Consider the following 20,981-nt stretch of genomic DNA (forward strand, 5'->3'; position numbering starts at 1 on the left):
GACATCTGTGGCAGATTCTATTAAAAACGCAAATAGGCCACTTATAACCGGGCGAATGCCACTCCCTTGCAGACCTGACGGGGCTTTTGCCTTGTGGATTTAAGGAGACCTGCTACAGCAGTTCATTTTCCGCCAGGCTACACCCTCCACGCTGCTATTGTACATATAGATGCTGGACCTAGGGATGCTGCTGCACCCCCCGCCCCCCGCTTGAAATTATTTCCATTATATACAGGGTTTGCAGTTTGGATCAATGATTGTGCAAAGAGCGAGGAAAAAAACGTGCCATTTTCCTATGAAAAGACAAAGAGCCCCCGTCATTTGTTTATCCACCTAAGATATCTCCTATTCGGAACAAAATGTGACAAGGTAACCGAAAGCCCAGCCGACTGACATTTGCTTAAAACGTTATGTTACCAAAGATTTACCTGGAACATCTAAATAACCAGATAAAATGACATGTAAGGAAAAGGAACAACAGCTCCCCTAAACCTTTAAAATCATACAGACAGAGGCTTGAGAGGCTGTTGCAGAGGGCAAAGGTATCTCTACAGTGTAACAAACTGAAAAGGGTCAGTAGACTGTGTGTGTGTGTTGTGATTCCAATTCACTCACAGACTATTAAAGAATTTTACATCTGCAGAGCTCCGAACCTGGTCTGACTACAAGAATCAATTCAAACACTTTAAGCCTGTTCTGCCAGGATTTTGCCCTGGAAGGGAAGAGACCTGCAGAAAATGCCCAACAGGCTGTGGGCTGCGTATTGCTAAGTGTCAGGCATGAGTGGAACTCTGCTGATGGGAGAACGGTGACTCCACGGAGCCAGAGTCACACCCAAGTGGGCACATGGCAACGGAAAAACTACAGGATGGGAATCAGCTGAGTAACCCAACGGCTTTGTCTTGGAGACTCCTGTGCCCAAAGGAAAATGTCCATCCCTTCCATCAACGGGAGAGAAGGGGAGGCGAGCTCCCTCCTGCCCGGCAATGAGCTGTCCTTGCACAAGGTGCAGCTCACTGCGCTAGTCCACCAGACGGTAAGGGACTGTCTGTGAACTTGTACCCGATCCCCCAAGGTTTGGCCCGGATGGGCGGCAGGGCTGTTTGCCTGTGTGTCCATCGACCCTCTGGGTGCAGAGCAGAGCTCCCGGGGCCAAGTTCCGGTGGGTCTCACTTGTCCCGGTGTGACTCCGGAGTCACTCCACAGGCGGCCGGGTTTACACGGGTGCCTGGGAATCCTGGCGGCGCCCCGCGCATCTGCTTGCTGCTGCCCTCTGGCAATTTAGCAGCGAGGCCGCCAGCCTGGCGCTCGCTCCCTCCCCGCAGGGTCGCCCGCCCAGGCCACCCAGGCAGCGCGGGCCTGCCCAGTGCTCACGCGCTCGCGGAAGGGTTTAAAGCGCGCGCGGGGCTCGCGGCGCTGTCACAGGCACCAGCCGCAGCAGCAGCGCCGCCAGCCAGGCCCCGCGCTGCAGCTCCCCGGGGGTGGGTTGTCTTCCCCCGGCTCCACCGCCCCGCCCCAGGCTCGTCCTTGGGCCCCGCCGGGAGCTCCCGGGGCTGGGCCCCAGGGGTCCGTGCCCGGGCGCAGGAGAGCCCGCCCTCCCCACGCGAGCCCCGCGCAGGTGCCCCCGGTGCCGCCCCTCCACCTGCCGGCCCGGCGCCAGCGACACCCCCGCGGCTTGGCCACCGACGCCCCTGGCTCCTGCTGACCACACAGCGGGCCGCCGGCGGGAGGGGGCGCCTTGTTAACCCTGCCGCTGCCGAGCCTTGCGCTGAAGTTCTCTTCCCTCTCCCCAGGTGCCCCTGTGCGCGGCCGCCATGGCTCCCGTGCTGATGCTGCTAGGTGGGTAGCGCCTTCGCCTTCCCCCGGGCGCCGCGCCCCGCCTCCCCGCGCGGCCACCCGCTCCGAACCCCCCGGCCAGGCGCGCCCTGCACCCGGTTACAGTGCTCGGCCCGGGGGCCGCCCCTGAACCCCGCTGTGTCTCTGATTACAGGTGGCTTCCTGCTGGCCAGCCCGGTGCGGGCAAGCGACGGCTCGGGTGAGTTGATCTTCTCCGTTATTTCTCAAAGACTCCGTTTTTTACATAGGACCCTTCATGGGTCTCCAACTGATGGGGCCTCTAAAGAGGGTCTCTGCAGGGCTGAGCCAGTTCGACCCATTAGCAATCATCTCCCTATGCAACCCCGGACGTATATTTCCAGCGTAGGGCTTCACTAAAGGGAGCTCAGCAACTGCTAAATATAAATGTGTGCTTGGTTTTTCCAAGTGAACAGTAATTTTTGTATTTAGCTTTGTTTAAAGCGTCTAATAGTGGCGCGTTCAAGCATCTCGGGAGCCGCTTTAATAGTCACACACCGAGTGCAACTTAAACCAAGTACAAAAGAAGCATATCTTGCGAGTGTAGTATCCTTTTCTATCTCACCTGAAAATGTCTTACTTTAACTGTGATAGGGAAATAATTCTTTGTGTATGGGTTACAGGGAATTTGTTTATGCTGTGAGTCTAAGGTAAGAAATGACTGAACACACAGTAGCCTTTTCTCTTTTATATAAAGACTAGCACCAATGTGTGGTTGCTTTTTGCATAGTATTAGCAGATTCCGTTAAACACGCAAATATTCAAACTACAATCACATTGATGGGATCACATCTCAGAGCTCATAAGACTATTTGTTTGCTGAATCTAGCTGCTAGCTGCCTCTCTTTACCCTTTCATGCTGTCCTTAGGTTACTGAGCCATTGCTAGCTGCTCCCCACTTAAGGCTGCAGCAGCATTTCTGTTCAAAACTGTATTTTCAAAGTGCTCTGAAATCCCCATGTATAAATTGAAGGAAGAAAACAATGCTGTTTCCATCGGGGATGGAACGTAGCACCAACCTTTCCTTCCCTGCATACTCTCTCTCGGGTTGTGAAACAGAATTTTGTGATAGGTAACTGTTAACTAATACTTCCTTGTGAACTTACATTATCCTCCTGCCCTCTAGCCAAAAAATAAAATAAACAAAACATCTTGCAAATGGGATTATCCAGATACAGTGCTGCACAAGAAAAATATTGGTATTTTATTTTCATTATTTGGTACCAATAGTGTGCTACGTGTTTAACAGACAAGATACCTGGTCCAAAAAGCTAATAAACTAAACAGATCAAACATGGGAGATAGCATACATCAAAAAGTAAAATGATTAAGCAGTGTTGTATAGAACGTACATTTGTTTCGTTGGTTCCATATTATTTTGACATAATTCTTTGAGGGGAGAACATAGGTTTGTAGCTATATGACAAGACTTGTCTTTTAAAAGTGAGAAGCATAGAAGGAGATGGAGAGGGTTGGTATTTCCAGTTTTTTCTAAAAAAAAAAATCAGTACAGGATAGGTTCAAAAACTTTCAGAAGGCAAAGGTATCAAACTTCTCTATAGTGTAACAAATTAAACGGTAAATGTAGTCGTGTATGGATATGAGAGAGTAAGAAACACTCACAGAGCTTAAAAAGAATTTGACATCAGAGAACCTCCAAACATGTTATGACTATAAGAATCAATGCAAGCACTTTAAGTCTGTTCTGCCATGATTTTACCCTGGAAAGGAAAAGACATACAGAAAGTGCCCAACACACCATGGGTGGCATATTGACAAGTGTCACGGATGAGTGCAACTCCACTGTTGGGAGAACGGTGACTCCATGAAGCCAGAGTCACACCCAAGTGGACACATGGCAGTAGAAAAACTAAAGAAGGCAAATCAGTTGAGCAACTAAGGAGTGCAACCACGGTCTTGGGGACCATGTTGCCAAATGAAACTCTCTCCATTCCCTCCATCAATGGGAGAGAAGCGAGAGCAAAAGAAAGGAGCATGAATCCCTCCTGTCCAGCAATGAATTCCTGAAAGCAGAACTCTGTCCTGACCCCAAATGGTGAGTGACTTCAAATTTGTATGTATAATACAAGAATTTCATTTGCTATTTTTGTTTATTTGTTTTAACTTTTGGCAAACTCTTTAATGTTAGTATGATGGCCTGATGTCCAATTGCTAGACACAAATCTTTACTGAGGACCTCCTAACTAGGCAGCAATGCAGAAACTAAACCAGGATCAATTTTGCCCATTTCTTTTGCAGGTACATTTAAAGAGAGGGAATAGCTTGTGACACTGGCAGGGAACAATAGAAGAACTCTTTAGGATCCTTCCTAACTAGGATAAAGTCCTGTAAATTAAAGGTATCTGTCAAAGCAACTAAAGAGATATTAAAGGGACACTGGCAATTTAATTTATGCCCTTAGGTTTTCTTTAAATGGCTTTCCATAAGAAATTTGCATTCATTTAAAAAAATGAAAATAAATTTAAAAAATATTTCCCCACCCACACTCACTCAACAACATGACATTAGCGCATCAGAAGTTTGGGGCAACATTTTCAAAACCACCTACATCCCATTTTCAAAAGTGACTTAAGAACCTAAGTCTCACTGAAAGTCAAAGTGATTTAGACTCCCAAATCACTTAAGTGCTTTCAAAAATGTTTACTTTTGATCCTACTCCCATTTAAATCCATAGGAATATTTCAGATTACTTCAATAGGAGCTGGATTAGGCTCGAGAGGCCACAAATGGAACTGACCGTATCTGCCCAATCCTAGAAACACCTGTGTGTGTTGATAATTTGTTAGCTGGTCTTCGTTAACCCTAGACTGTTCAAAAGGAAACAAAAAACAGTATAAATGAAATGTCAAAACAAAATCCAGCCAACATAGCCATGACCATCTAACACATTTTTAAACCCAGTTATCCTTGTCTGTGCTCAGGGCAAAATTGGGTTTAACGTTGTATTAGTATAAACCTGTTAGTTAACACATTTTCCAACATGATGCATTTTCCCAGTATAGACAAAACTGGTGGGACTATTTATCTGTGTAATTTAAACACATGCTTGTTTGAAGGCTCAAGGCAGAAAAGGAAAGTGAATACTTCAGTTTCACTGTCCAAGCAGTAGAAAAATGTCAAAAGGAAAAAAAACAGCATAAGCAGTGACATGACTCAAAGCTATTTTACTCTTTATAATCCCTGGCTTTATAATAGTTTACAATGAAACTGTTCTTTAAATATATTGGGACAGATTCTGCTCTCTCCTATACCCAAGTAACACAGGGCAACATAGCCCAACATTTGGTTGTGGCTTTTACCTTGATAAGACTCCCTTTAAATGTTTAGTGACTCTTGCTCGAAAACTGTGTGAAAGTTGTTCATTTTTTGCAGTAATAAGTAGCAGAACTGTATAGTGAAAAGATGGTAATTTAGGAAAGTATTGGATAGAAGAAACTCATAGACTTTAATGTCAGAAGGGACCATTATGATCATCTAGTCTGACCTCCTGCATAATGCAGGCCACAGAATCTTACCCACCCACTTCTGCAATAAACCTCTCACCTATGTCTGAGCTATTGAAGTCCTCAAATCATGCTTTAAAGACTTCGAGGTGCAGAGAATCCTCCAGCAAGTGACCTGTGTCCCACGCTTCAGGGGAAGGCAAAAAATCCCCAAGGCCTCTGCCAATCTGCCCTGGAGGAAAATTCCTTCCTGACCCCAAATATGGCGATCAGCTGAACCCTGAGCACGTGGGCAAGATTCACCAGCCAGACACCCAGGAAAGAATTCTCTGTGGTAATTCAGATCCCACCCCATCTAACATCCCATCACAGGTCATTGGGCCTATTTACCATGAATATTTACAGATCAATTAATTGCCAAAATCATGTTATCCCATCATACCATCTCCTCCATAAACTTATCGAGCTTAATCTTGAAACCAGATAGATCTATTGCCCCCACTGCTTCCCTTGGAAGGCTGTTCCAGAACTTCACTCCTCTGATGGTTAGAAACCTTCGTCTAATTTCAAGTATAAACTTCCTGATGGCCAGTTTATACCCATTTGTTCTTGTGTCCACATTGGTACTGAGCTTAAATAATTCCTCTCCCTCCCTTGTATTTATCCCTCTGATATATTTATAGAGAGCAATCATATCTCCCTTCAGCCTTCTTTTGTTAGGCTAAACAAGCCAAGCTCCCTGAGTCTTCTTTTGTAAGACAGGGTTTCCATTCCTCGGATCATCCTAGTAGCCCTTCTCTGTACCTGTTCCAGTATGAATTCATCCTTCTTAAACATGGGAGACCAGAAACTTCACACAGTATTCCAGGTGAGGTCTCACCAGTGCCTTGTATAACGGTACTAACACTCCTTATCTTTACTGGAAATACCTTGTCTGATGCATCCCAAGACCGCATTAGCTTTTTTCACAACCATATCACATTGGCGGCTCATAGTCATCCTGTGGTCATCCAATACTCCTAGGTCCTTCTCCTCCTCTGTTACTTCCAATTGATGCGTCCCCAGCTTATAACTAAAATTCTTATTCATCCCTAAATGCATGACTGTACACTTCTCACTATTAAATTTCATCCTATTACTATTACTCCAGTTTACAAGGTCATCCAGATCTTCCTGTATGATATCCCAGTCCTTCTCTGAATTGGCAATACCTCCCAGCTTTGTTTCATCTGCAAACTTTATTAGCGCATTCCCACTTTTTGTGCTGAGGTCAGTAATAAAGAGATTAAATAAGATTGGTCCCAAAACTGATCCCTGAGGAACTCCACTGGTAACCTCCCTCTAGCCTGACAGTTCACCTTTCAGTATGACCCGCTGTAGTCTCCCCTTTAACCAGTTCCTTATCCACCTTTCATAATTTTCATATTCAATTTTAATATCCCCATCTTTTCCAATTTAACTAATAATTCTGCATGTGGCACCGTATCAAACGCCTTACTAAAATCAAGGTAAATTAGATCCACTGCATTTCCTTTGTCTAAAAAAATCTGTTACTTTCTCAAAGAAGGAGATCAGGTTGGTTTGGCATGATCTACCTTTTGTAAAACTATGTTGTATTTTGTCCCAACTACCATTGACCTCAATGTCCTTAACTACTTTCTCCTTCAAACTTTTTTCCAAGAACCTTGCATACTACAGATATCAAACTAACAGGCCTGTAGTTACCCGGATCACTTTTTTTTCCTTTCTTAAAAATAGGAACTATGTTAGCAATTCTCCAGTCATACGGTACAACCCCTGAGTTTAGAGATTCATTAAAAATTCTTGCTAATGGGCTTGCAATTTCATGTACAAGAGCTATGGAATGTGTGAAGCATCCTAGGGGTATCCAGGCATCTCACGACTGCCTGCCCTTAGCATGAAACAGCTATGTCTGTGCCTGCTGTGGGTCAGTTCTCTGACACCAGTGGCCTCTAGCAGCAAAAGTACTGCCTTCCAGACCCCTGCAGGCCTCACTCCCTCTGTTCAGGCACAGACCCATGCCCGAATACTCAGTGTTCCTGCAGTGTCCAGCCCCTTTTCCACTGAACACTCACAGGATTACCAGGTCTCCTGTTCCCAAAGGAACAGTGTACACCATCTTGTAACTCAGGACAGCACTTTGCTTAGCACCACTGCACCTAGATATATTTATAGTGAAAACAGTAAAACATTTATTGTCAAAGATTAGAGATTCAAATAATAGCGAATAAGAATTTTGGAGACAAATGGTATAAAACATATATAAAAAAACAAAATAACTCACTTTCTAGAGACTAAACTAGCAAGTTACTCTTTTATCTAAAGAAACTTAACTCACCCTAAATTCTACAGCATTTTAAACCAAGCCTGGCCTAAACCCCTCATTTATGAAACAAAAGTGCTGTCCTTTTTCTTCCTCAGGGGAGGGTGTCTGTTCAGGCTCTGCTCCACCCAATATACTCAAACAAACCTCCTGTATGGACCTCAAGTTAAAGTTCTCTCTCTCCACTGTGTTTCCCTTTCTGGCCGTTCTTTTTTACATCCTTCATTTGTATTAATTTCAGACTGGTGATAGGGGACCAGTTCTGAATGAAACAATACTCAGTCCACATGTAAACAGATAGATGGATAAACATTTCCTGTCTAAAAGATCATCTGTTTTTCACCTTTGCTGGTGACTAACACCTTGATGCAAACTTTAAGAACATATATTCTAAATATATTAGGACTGTCAATTAATCACAGTTAACTCACAATTAACTCAAAAAAATTAATTGTGATTAATCACAGTTTTAGTCTCACTGTTAAAAAAGCAATGCCAATTAAAATGTATTACATATTTTTGCATGTTTTTCTATATTTTCAAATATATTGATTTCAGTTACAACACAGAATACAAAGTGTACAGTCCACACTTCATATTTTTATTACAAATATTTGCACTGTAAAAATGATAAAGAAAAGAAATAGTATTTTTCAGTTCACCTCATACACTACCTTAGTGCAATCTCTTTATTGTGAAAGTGCAGCTTACAAATGTAGATTTTGTTACATAACTGCACTCAAAAACAAAACAATGTTAAACTTTAGAGCCTACAAGTCCACTCAGTCCTACTTCTTGTTCAGCCAATCACTAAGACAGACAAGTTTGTTTACATTTACAGGAGATAATTCTGCTCACTTCTTATTTACGTCACCTGTGAGAACATGCTTTCGCATGGCACTTTTTTAGCCAGCATCGCAAGGTATTTACGTGCCAGATATGCTACACATTCATATGCCCTTTCTTGCTTCGGCCACTATTCCAGAGGGCATGCTTCCGTGCTGATGACGCTCATTAAAAAAATAATGTGTGAATTACATTTGTGACCGAACTCCTTGGAAGAGAATTGTATATCTCCTGCTCTGTTTTACCCACATTCTGCCATATATTTCATATTATAGCAGTCTCGAGTGATGATCCAGCACATGTTGTTCGTTTTAAGAACACTTTCGCTGCAGATTTGACAAAACACAAAGAAGGTACCAATGTGAGATTTCTAAAGATAGCTACAGCATTCAACCCAAGGTTTAAGAATCTGAAGTGCCTTCCAAAATCTGAGAGGGATGAGGTATGGAGCATGCTTTCAGAAGTCTTAAAAGAGCAACACTCTGATGTAGAAACTACAGAACCCGAACCACCAAAAAAGAAAATCAACCTTTTGCTGGTGACATCTGACTCAGATGATGAAAGTGAACATATGTCGGTCTGCACTGCTTTGAATCGTTATCGAGCAGAACCCTGCATTAGCATGGCTGCATGTCCTCTAGAATGGTGGTTGAAACATGAAGGGACATATGAATCTTTAACGCACCTGGCACGTAACTATCTTGCGATGCCGGCTACAACAGTGCCATGTGAACACCTTTTCTCACGTTCAGGTGACATTGTAAACAGCAAGCGGGCAGAATTATCTCCTGCAAATGTAAACAAACTTGCTTGTCTGAGTGACTGACTGAACAAGAAGTAGGACTGAATGGACTTGTACATTCTAAAGTTTTACAGTGTTTTATTTTTGAATGCAGTTATTTTTTGTACATAATTCTACATTTGTAAGTTCAACTTTCATGATAAAGAGGAGATTATATTACAGTACTTGTCTGAGGTGAATTGAAAAATACTTCTGTTTTTTATAGCACAAATCATAGAATCATAGAATCATAGAATATCAGGGTTGGAAGGGACCCCAGAAGGTCATCTAGTCCAACCCCCTGCTCGAAGCAGGACCAATTCCCAGTTAAATCATCCCAGCCAGGGCTTTGTCAAGCCTGACCTTAAAAACCTCTAAGGAAGGAGATTCTACCACCTCCCTAGGTAACGCATTCCAGTGTTTCACCACCCTCTTAGTGAAAAAGTTTTTCCTAATATCCAATCTAAACCTCCCCCACTGCAACTTGAGACCATTACTCCTCGTTCTGTCATCTGCTACCATTGAGAACAGTCTAGAGCCATCCTCTTTGGAACCCCCTTTCAGGTAGTTGAAAGCAGCTATCAAATCCCCCCTCATTCTTCTCTTCTGCAGGCTAAACAATCCCAGCTCCCTCAGCCTCTCCTCATAACTCATGTGTTCCAGTCCCCTAATCATTTTTGTTGCCCTTCGCTGGACTCTCTCCAATTTATCCACATCCTTCTTGAAGTGTGGGGCCCAAAACTGGACACAGTACTCCAGATGAGGCCTCACCAATGTCGAATAGAGGGGAACGATCACATCCCTCGATCTGCTCGCTATGCCCCTACTTATACTTATACAAATATTTGTAATCAAAAATAAATATAAAGTGAGTACTGTACACTTTGTGTTGTGTGTTGTAATTGAAATCAATATATTTGAAATATAGAAAATATGTAAAAATATTTAAATAAATGATATTCTGTTATTGTTTAACAGTGCAATTAATTGTGTGATTAATCACACAATTAATTTTTATTAGTTTCACAGCCCTAATATATATATACATAATTCTTTACATAGCATCTGTACAAACATTTCACAATGACGTTGATGTTGGGTGTGACACTTGCTTTCGTTTGAGACCTCACATGGCATTCTTTGGTGAACCAGAATGCACATACCAGAATCAGGAGATTCCTGTAACCCTTCTGCATTCCCTTGCCAGTTGGCATTAAGAGGTCCTGGGGTCACAAAATGTTGAAACCTATGGCGTGGTTATTTGATGGATGTCATAGGAGAGAAGACAGACTTCAACGCCTTTGTAATAGGTTCTCCCTTGTCTTTTGTAGGCCCAGCATTGAAGCAAGGCATCCATCCTTATCTTTCTACATGGAACTTCCTCCATTAAATCATGTTTAAATCAGGAAGAAATACAATGTGTCTCTACATGATATTCTGAGGTGTTGTGTTTCTGTGAAGTATAGAGAGTGTGTGTAAGCCACGATAGAGTGGGAGTGTGATCATTTTCTTGGCGTTTTTAAAGCCCAATCCTTCATTCACGGTGCACGCCAAACACCACTGAGAGTCTATGGGAGTTTAGAATGGGCAGGAATGGGTCTGTAATGATAAATTACAAGATAAGCTTTTCTCTTGCAACATACTTAGATTTAGAGTCTAGGTTTTCAAATTCCCATCACAAAATATTTTCATGAAATTAAGGGAAAGTTCTATCAAGTTAATTCAGAAATAGAATGAGGATCAAGTGAAAAATACTAAGGGGTGTAACTTATGGGTAACAAATGCTAATGAAAATAATTATCTACCACATCTGTTATTTGCAATTAAGCTAGGCACAGGTAAGTCAAACCACTGAATATTTAAAAGGACCTCTCTATGTTTCAAATGTTTTAATGCATTGAACAGGCTTTATCCTCCGTGCTGAATTTGGATGTGTACTTAAGAAGGTAAAAAGTTTAGCATCAAGCCAAAATGATTATTAATTTCTAAATTATTATTAATTATGCAAATACCAAATTGCTGTACTGGAGAAGAACACTACAAACATAACAGTAATATTAACTGTAACATGGGGAGACTGGTGGAGGTCTACAAATGAACATTTAAAAGTAGAGGAAAACTTATTAGACCATACAAATATGGAGAGGGTGAGAGTATGAATCAAATCCAGCTCCTGTGTCTGTGGCTGCAGAGTTCTTCCTGGAAGCAGAACTGATATAGTTCTGCTGAACTAGGAAAGGAGTTGGATTGTTTGGGGGAAGGGCTATGCAAGAAATGCATACTACCATGCGGCTGAGAGAGAGATTGGGGGGGAACCAGAGGCTCTTGACTCTTTGGCCCTTCTTCTGTTCCCAGAAACCACGACTGTGATGCACGTGTGGGGGTGTGGCATGTTATCTCAGCCACCAGAGCTGAGATACCCTGTGCAGTGGCTCTGTAGCTGCACAGCAGTCTGTGGAGAGGTATCTCTTAGAGATACCAAGTGTACACCGCACTATTTGGGTTGAATACGAGGTTCCTGAATTAGTAAGTGCACCGGGAGCCAGTTTAACTGCTTGCAAATATGAGTAATGTGAATTTCAGAAAGTCAATTAAAATCAGAGTTCTGAATTTTCCATAGATTATGAAGGCACATGACAAATGAAAGAGGAAAGCCAGGCAAGGGACTGTCAGGATACATCAACATTGTGGCAACAGGCCCCGTTACATAGCCATGAATTTATGAAGATTAAACCAATAAGAAGATGTCACTAATTCCCTGAGATGAGCTTAAAATAACAAATTTGAAGCAAAAGGAAAATCTGTTTCTCTTACCACAGGGACAGACTAGCTCTACAGCCTTGCACACAATGGGCTGGTACGAAGCAGAGAGTAGACTATATGGTAGTCAGAGGAAAGGATCTTTAGGTTGCTTGCTTGTAATGATGGGTACAGTGGCATCTTTACATAAGTAAGATCATTGGGGAAGGGAGACTGTGGGAACCCTATTTAATGATAATACAGAGGATATTTATAAGCACCTTATGGGTTCAGAGTTACTTATAGACTCTAACTACTTAATCCCCACAACACTCCTTTGAGCTTGGTAAGTATTTGTCCCCATTTTATAGATGTAGAAACTGAGAATGAGAAGTTAATGGCCTGAATTTCAAAGATACTTCATTTCAGTGGGAGCTGGGGATGTATTGCTCAGCACCTCTGACAATCAGGTAATCCCATGATTTATTATCCAGTCAGCAAGGGAAATGGGAATAGAGCTTTGGACTTCCAGACTTGTACTTAAACCATTATACCATGCCCCCTGCCTCATCTGCTCTTGGAAGTGTACACGGTTCCTATTGATACTAATGGGATTGGGTAGGAGTATTGTCGTGACTGTAACAAAAAAGGGGGAATCTCTTAGCCTGAAGACACTTCCTTACATAATTTATAGAAGAGGAGTTATACCCTCATTGCCAGTATGCTCTTGATTTTATTTTAGCCATTTGTTTTCATGGAAATATTTAGTAAGATTTTTGGACCTGCTACTTTTTAATCTGAAAATCATATAAAACTATTTACATTAAAAAAAAACCCAGTCTGGATGAAACGTAACTTGTTTGTTCAAGTACAATTGCCTTACTTACTGGAAATATTTTTGAGGCATGTGGCATGATCTTTCTGAATAATAATACCCTGTGGCTTAGGCTCTGACCCAATGTAAGTATTATATCTGAAAGCAAGTAGTACCCAGAGTGTAGTTCAGAATTTAAGCGCCGTGGCTGTCACTTCCAGAGAATGGGTGCACTAACAATTTGCTTAGTTCTGTATAAGACACAAATTTTAAAAGTCCCTGTCCAACTATCCAAACAGAAAAGTGTTTTTTAAACAATTTCACAAAGCTTAGAGTTCCTCATTTCACTCCTTTCCGCCCATTTTAAATCTCTCATATTATGCGTTTAATTTTCAAAATATCAGATGCCAAGGCTCATCTGCAAAACCACGTGCACAATTGTATGCCTATCTGGTACACACAATTACTGTGATTAAATGTATAATTTGGTATTTGCACACAGAAATATTCAGAAAGTTGTCTCACAACTCCTGCATTTCTGTTCCTACCACTTCTGCTATTTTGAAAATAAGGCCCTTACTGGCAAGTGCATTGATAAAAATCTAGAACACATTTATAAAATAGTAAATGAGATAAAATGTGACTTTTTGGTTGGTCTCACTGCCATACATTATGTTCAATATGATAATGAAAAACAGAATTGTTTGCTGTGATCCCAAGGTAAAACACTTTTAGTGATAGTGTCACATGTGATCTCTGCTGCAAGTATGAGTGATATGGGCAGGGTCGTCCCAGAGGAGGAGAAGGGGGAGTTTGCCCCAGGACCTCCTATTTGAGAGGGCCCCAAAAGTGAGTAGTGTTGCAACCTGGTGCACCAGGTCACAGCAACACTCACTGAAATTTGGCCCAGCAGCCCCTCTGTCATGATGGCCAGGTCACAACGCTCAGAGTAGAGTCCCTCAGAACATGAATCAAGCTGCTGCTGCAGGGTGGACCCCCGACTCCCAACCCGGGCCTCCTCTAAGGGTGAGGGGGCCTCAGTTACAGAGTTAGTCCCAGATCCCCCAAAACATCTGCAGCCCTGGGTATGTGAAGTTGGTGAAGAACTATTTTATACGCTCTAGGAAGTTACTGGGCAAGTTCAATGGCCTACAGGAGGTCAGACTACATGACCACAATAGCCTCTCTGGCCTTGAAATCTATTCAGATCCAATTAAGATGTTTTTGTCTTCATGCTGGTAGAATTTCTACATTTTAGGCCTATAGGCTGAATAGCTGATGATACAGTAGTTAACAGAGAAGAAAAAAATCTGTTGCGAAGACGTCAGGGGCAAGATTTGTTCTTAGAAGGTCACTGACGGTATTGAGTCAGGGGTCAGATTGTGAGGCAGAAGCGATGTTAGCCTTGAAAAAAATCCCAAATTTGCCACGCTCGCACACTAGTTGGATGTGCTACATTGACTGGGGATAGAATAGTTAATGATGTTGCACATTTAGTACCAAGTTCTCATGCAAAAATGTGTGCACAGGAGTGACCCTACATTTGTGTGCCGTTACCATGTGTATATTTGCCTATGATAAGTCATCTCAAGTCATTGTATGACTAATTGCCATTCACAGTAATTGTTCATACAGTGTACATGCAAGGCTTTCAGATTTTCAGTTTTGAAAACTTGCCCCTTATGTAACCATCATTATACTTCAGAATTAACATAATACAGCATATTGAGAGAAATAGAGCAGTTCACACATTTCAGAAGTATTGGTTCTATCTCTGAAGATGAATTATGACATAGGTTCATATTTGAAAAATGTCTTCACCAGTTCAAGAATTTACCAAGTAATAATTTTGGTTTTTAATAAAAAAATAAAATGTGTAGACATTGATGGAGATAAAAGAGAAGTGCTAATATGGCATACTGCCTCAACCAGACGCCCTACATCCAGTTAAGTCATTTGACTATCCATTTCCTTTATGTCGAAATATCTTGTAAAATAACTTGGCTTTCCTTTAGTATACTTACATAATAGAAAGCCTTTCTGGAAAATAGCTTTAGGTACTTGTGATATGCACAGCTGTATTTGGGAATCTCCAAGAGTGGGAATATATTTGATGCAGGGAACTGTCTACAGTAACTGAAGTAGTATATTGGATGTTGTGATTTCCTTTCAACTTTATTTATTATTTAAATATTTAAGTAAAGTGTCTTGTAAATGCTAATCTTAATGATGGTTTATGGTATATTTTAACTACTATACAAAATGTAATGTACTGTCTGTTAAATAGTGATTGTTGCTAAAAAGAGAGAATAATATGCCTGAGCTAACAATAGAAAAAGAAGAAGTAAGAGACAGCAACTTCCCATGGGACAAAGGCATGTGACTCACTGAGGTGCTTTTCAAAATCCCAGCCAAAGACAAACATGAAGTTTTCACTTTGCCAAGTTACATTTTATCCGTGTCTATTGGCCACATGGTTGACTTGTTTTCACTGAGTCCTTCATCATTAAGGATGACATTTTTTTTAAGCGACTGACTAAAAGCAGCTTCAGTTACTTGCACTAAGCTTTCTATACTGTCCATGAAGACTAGGGTGACCAAAAGTCCCCATTTTATAGGGACAGTCCCGATAGTTGGAGCTTTTTCTTATATAGGTGCCAATTACCCCCATCCCGATTTTTCACACTTACTATCTGGTCACCCTAATGAAGACAAGCTCTGTGAAGCTCAAAAGCTTGTACCTTCCACAAACAGAAGTTGGTCCATTAAAATATATTACCTCACCCACCTTGTCTCTCTTATACTCTCCATGGCAGTGGTTTACATGTCCTAGAAATAGGTAGTATTGCAATAATAGACCTAATTCACTCTTGCTGGGGCAGACAGATGAATATCTAACCTCACTGCACTGGCCTCAATTTTTGTGATAGTCTTACTGGGATTGAAGTGAAGTGAAGATGGTACCATTGTCACCTTCTCTTATAAATTCCATCTTGGATGGTGGCTTCAGCTTCTGCTGAGAGCTTCTTAGGAGCTCTGTTGGTGGAGCTGTCCAGGGGATGATCTGAGTCAACACATTCCTGACCCCCTTCCTTTCACGGACAGTGCTGGCCACTTTTAAGATTCACTGGCTCTGAGCAGCAGTAATAGAGAAAGCTGCTGCCGCTGCTGCTTTGAACTGCTGTTGCCTTTCTCCTCCAATGCCCACCAGCTTTCCACCATCATCTGTGTTGTCCTCTGCTGAATGTAGTTCAGTGCTTGCAATCATTTCTTGTTGGTTCTTTTTCCAACATGACTGTGAAACAAGCGTGTGTAATCTTTCTTGTCATTGCCCATGAAATATGCTGTGAGCAAATCCTTAAAGCCAGACTGCAGTACAAAACAATGTTGTAGCTTAATTTGAAATTAAAATGTGTGCTTTAAGCTGAGATATGGTGGGTAGATTTAAAATGATCCTCCAGATTCATTTCAATAGGCTGTTCAAGCCTCAGAGCTCAAATTTTTCTTTTCCTCTTTAGCCCCCACTACCATCACATGCCTTACAAGGGGAGTTGATCTCAGAAAGGAGAGCGCAGATGTCCTCTGTCCAGCAGACTGCCCGCTATGGCAGTTCTATGTCTTTGGGAATGTAGTTTATGCCTCCCTTTCCAGCATCTGTGGAGCTGCCATTCACAGGTAAGCTAGAAGACCACTAATCAAGATGACAAGGAAACATATTTTAGAAAGGAACTATATTTTTCAGTTGTAACCTTTGGCTGCCATCTGAATTATAGATATTCCTGACAATTCTCAAAACACACCAACAGAATGTCATTAAAAGACTTCAGGTCAAATATAGCTTGGAGTAAGTGGCTGTAACTTTCATGAAATCTCTGGGACAAATTCAATAGTGATGATAAGGATCGAAAGGTGCTCTTAAAAGTAGAACAACTTGCACTAGCCTGGCAACTGGTGCGCAATGAGTATAATTTATAGGTATGGGAGGTAGAAGTGAGGAGACTATAGCCTGAGAAGTTACTAGTTGGAAGGTGTAAGATAAAGCAGGCTTCCTCTCTCTCCTACTTTCTTATGCCACACCATTCAAAACACTGCTCAATTCAAATTCAGCCCCAGTGTAAGCTGACACAACAATGATCAGGATGAATTTACTGCAGGCAGCATACAAGCTCAGTGTTAATCAATTGATATTACATTAATTTACCAGTTACATTTGTTTTCATGACTACAATTTACACTTGATGTGTAATTTACACCACCAGATATGTCACTGCAAAATTTTGCCCATGAATCTAGGTATTTGGATAGCAAGCAAGGGATTTTGAATATATTTTTAATTACGGTCACTATATGGGCCATCAGGTATTTAGTGTGGGTTAGAAACGTTTAAGTATTTTGAATATAATTTTTAAAAGAAAGAATGTGTTTTCTTTTAAGGTTAATTAATTATGGAAGTTCGGCAATGTGGCATGTTATGACCTTAAAACAAAATTACTCAAATTATCGTGTAGTTTTTGTGCACTCTGTGGCTCTTGGCATTAAAACTTGGGGGATCATCTATGTTCTAAAGCTTTTGAGGAAGGATTTGTCCCACTGCATGTGATTAACAATGCTTGTAGCATAATTTTCAGTCAAAGATTCTGCAAGTACATAAAAAGTACTTATTTTGTTAAGTTTACAGGTAAACCAGCCTCTTACTCACTTCAGACCAACAAGTAGTATTTGAATAGTAAAATTCATCACTTGTAGTCTAAGGGACCAGTCCTGCCCACAATTACCACTGAACAGAGTACAGTGAGAGTTTTACTGACTTCAGTGTGAGCACTCAAAGTAGTAACTACTACACTCAGAAGAAAGTTTGCTGGAACACAGTTCTGAATTTTCCAGAGTCAAATTCTTGTTTTTCGGATGATCCCAAATTATTGTGGTTATCCATACAGCAATATGTTCTTACCTGGAGTGACTAATGCTAATTAGAAATGTATTGGGCCTTGACTCCAATTATGCACTCACATACTGCAATGATTAGGCAAGTTAGAGTAACAGTAAAGTTCTTTTGCTATTTCCAGTAATATGATTCTTGAAAGCAGCAGTTCTCAGAGGCCAAAAATATTGTGTGGGTATAGGACTCTTTTCCCCCACAGCTTAATACATTTTATTTGTTTTTATCTGTATACTCTTTCTTCCCTAAGAATGAATTATGAACATGTGGATCTTTGTCCCTCCTAGTAGCTGGTCTATAGAATATGTTAATAAGTCTGCCACTTTTCCAGCTATGCAATATAGTCTTTAGCTCAGGCTCATACTATTAGCCTTAGAGGTCTCAAGTTCAAACCCCACTGCTGGCAGCAGTAGTGTCAATTACATAAGCAGAAAACTTGATAAAAATTTGCGGCTGTCTCTGTGCATCATAAAGGAGCAGATATAGGCACAACCGAACTTGTTCATTCTTGGTTTTGCTGCACAGTTCCCTTCTTTAATGCTGCATAACTCAATCTATAAATTCCATGTACGTAAAACTTTTAAAAAAAACCTCCTCACTACATCTCATATTGCATACTAATGGCACTGCATAGTTTCAGGAGAATAATCCAGCTTTAACCTCTGCTTTAAAAAGAAAAAAAAACCCAACACCTAAACTTTTTTTTTTTTTTTAAGAAATTATTTTTTCTCTGGTATTTTTGCTTATTCTTTTAGTGTAAAAACTGCTCCACCTATGTAAAGCATGAGCATGGGGAGGTTGTGCTGCAGAAATTCAAACTCCCACCACACTCCCAACCAGGGTTAGGCAATGGACAATATACTACCCTCCACCCATGCACTGAACTCTTTTTCAAGTCCCAGTTTGTAGAGACATTTATTTGCTGTACAATAATATTGTGTATGTTTCTTGAAAGCTACCCAAATAGTTTGTATGCTTTTTAGTGAGTACAAATACAATACATACAGTACAGTACTTTAGATTTTAAAAAGTTAATAGCACAAGAATGTGCTGGTAAAACTTTTAATGCAAGTTATTAAAGAACTGACTTCACAACCAAAAAAGAAAATTCTTCACAGTAAAACTGTATTTGAATAAAAAATAGGCCCACGTGACAGAGTTTAGATACAAATCTGGATTCAGGATTTGGAATTAACCCATCACTAATTCAGGGCTGGATTCTCCAATCCTTCCTCACATGAGTAGTCCCCTTCACTTCAATTAACTACTTGCTAGAGTAATACTATTTGACATGTTTAATGACTGTAGAATATGGCCCCACAGAATTCCCTATACTGTAACTGATGTGAGGTTTTGTGCCCATTTTGGTTAGAGTATTAAATCCTTCCTTTCTTTTTAATGTGCCTAATTACTGTTAAGATACAGAACATCACCAGCCTTTTCCTAACTAGACAATAAAAGGTATCTCTTTGTCATGGTGAGTGGAAGGGAATCTACTGAGGATGATTATGCCTAGGCATGAGGAACTGAGTTAAAGCTACCCTTGAGACATTAATTGGATTAATAATCAGAAGGCAAAATTGAAGACCAGATCCTCAGCTGGGGTAATAGTAGCCTATGTGCCAAATTACACCAGCTGAAGATCTGGCCCAATATGTTAATTTTTAGGTGGTAGATGCTAAACACTTTAACTTTTAAAGCCTAGTCAGAGGTGGGACATGCCTCAAGTCTGACACTGGACTCCCACACTGCCAGTGTCACAAGAAATGTCACACTTTTCACAAGTTAGCTATATTAGTCTTTAGGACACAGGCTAATCCCAAGGGGTATGAGAATTTCCTGAGTTGTGGTGTGCATTAGGAGAAAATTGGCAGAGAGTTTGTTTGGCCAGAGGAATGCACTTCTGAGCAGATAGGTCTGTTGGGAAACTTTGGGCCACTGCCTGCTCCTGCTGGGTCTTGTTCCTAAGTCATGCCAGAAACAGAGTGCAGTGGAAGCAGAGACAACAGAACCTGTGGGGGGTAGGGAGAAGCTGGCATTGAACCCAGAACAGCTGTGGGTCAAAGATGGAGAATACAGGCAGGCCAGCAGCAACAAGCTGCAGTTGGGAAGGATGCAGTTTCTTGTGGGCACAGGGGAGGAAGGAGATGGAAGGAGTTGCATCAGCAGCTAGAAGTCAGGGAGTAGGGAGAGAAAGATAGGAGCCAAGTTAATTCAGCTGTCATTGCTTGGGGTTCTGTTTTCATCCTTGGGTTCCATCAGAAATGACATCTGTAATTAACTGCTTACAAACACATTTTACAGTGTAGTCATGCTGAAAAGTTTCAGCGTAACAGCCGTGTTAGTCCATATTCACAAAAAGAAAAGGAGTACTTGTGGCACCTTAGAGACTAGTCAATTTGAACATAAGCTTTCGTGAGCTACAGCTCACTTCATCGGATGCATTTCATCGGATGTATTTTCCACAGTATGCATCCGATGAAGTGAGCTGTAGCTCATGAAAGCTTATGCTCAAATAAATTGGTTCGTCTTTAAGGTGCCACAAGTACTCCTTTCCTTTTTGTGAATACAGACTAACATGGCTGTTAAGCTATTACCAACAGGTTTCAGAGTATCTAAAGTGATCACTCTCCTTACAACGTGTATGATAATCAAGGTGAGCCATTTCCAGCACAAATCCAGGGTTTGAACCCACCTTGATTATCATACACATTGTAAGGAGAGTGATCACTTTAGATAAGCTATTACCAACAGGAGAGTGGGTTTGTGTGTGTGGGGAGGGTGGGGTTGGGTGGGGAGAAAACCTGGATTTGTGCTGGAAATGGCCCACCTTGATTATCATACACATTGTAAGGAGAGTGATCACTTTACATAAGCTATTACCAGCAGGAGAGTGGGGTGGGTAGAGAGAAACCCTTTTGTAGTGATAAACACCCATTTTTTCATGGTTTGTGTGTATAAAAACATCTTCTGTACTTTCCACAGTATGCATCTGATGAAGTGAGCTGTAGCTCACGAAAGCTTATGCTCAAATAAATGGTGAAAAGTGCTTCTTATCATGGAAACTTTCAGGGCAAAATTCCCTTCTCAGAGATGTCTCTTTATCCCCTCCCAGATCCTGACTTCTGTATTCTGCTCTGTCCCTGTATAGCACATGTAGATTTCCCATAAACATCAACCGTAGAGCAAAATTATTAGCA

The 20,981-nt window shown here is 41.3% G+C and overlaps 1 protein-coding gene across 2 annotated transcripts in view; it reads left to right on the forward strand.

Annotated features, from left to right (window-relative positions):
* Window positions 1–913: 913 nt before the first annotated feature.
* The window catches only part of COCH (cochlin), a 44,388-nt gene continuing 24,320 nt past the window's right edge, over window positions 914–20,981 (forward strand). The window contains exons 1-4 of one of the 2 annotated variants that reach the window (XM_073348926.1): window positions 914–1,036; window positions 1,794–1,839; window positions 1,991–2,035; window positions 16,361–16,517. In XM_073348926.1, the coding sequence (XP_073205027.1) occupies window positions 929–1,036; window positions 1,794–1,839; window positions 1,991–2,035; window positions 16,361–16,517 (356 nt within the window). In that variant the 5' untranslated portion in view covers window positions 914–928. Of the gene's footprint in view, window positions 1,037–1,406; window positions 1,482–1,793; window positions 1,840–1,990; window positions 2,036–16,360; window positions 16,518–20,981 lie in introns of those variants that run through there. The other variant, XM_073348927.1, reaches the window with a different exon arrangement.

The sequence above is a fragment of the Lepidochelys kempii genome, chromosome 6 (genome assembly GCF_965140265.1).
Source record: "Lepidochelys kempii isolate rLepKem1 chromosome 6, rLepKem1.hap2, whole genome shotgun sequence".
NCBI lineage: Eukaryota > Metazoa > Chordata > Testudines > Cheloniidae > Lepidochelys > Lepidochelys kempii.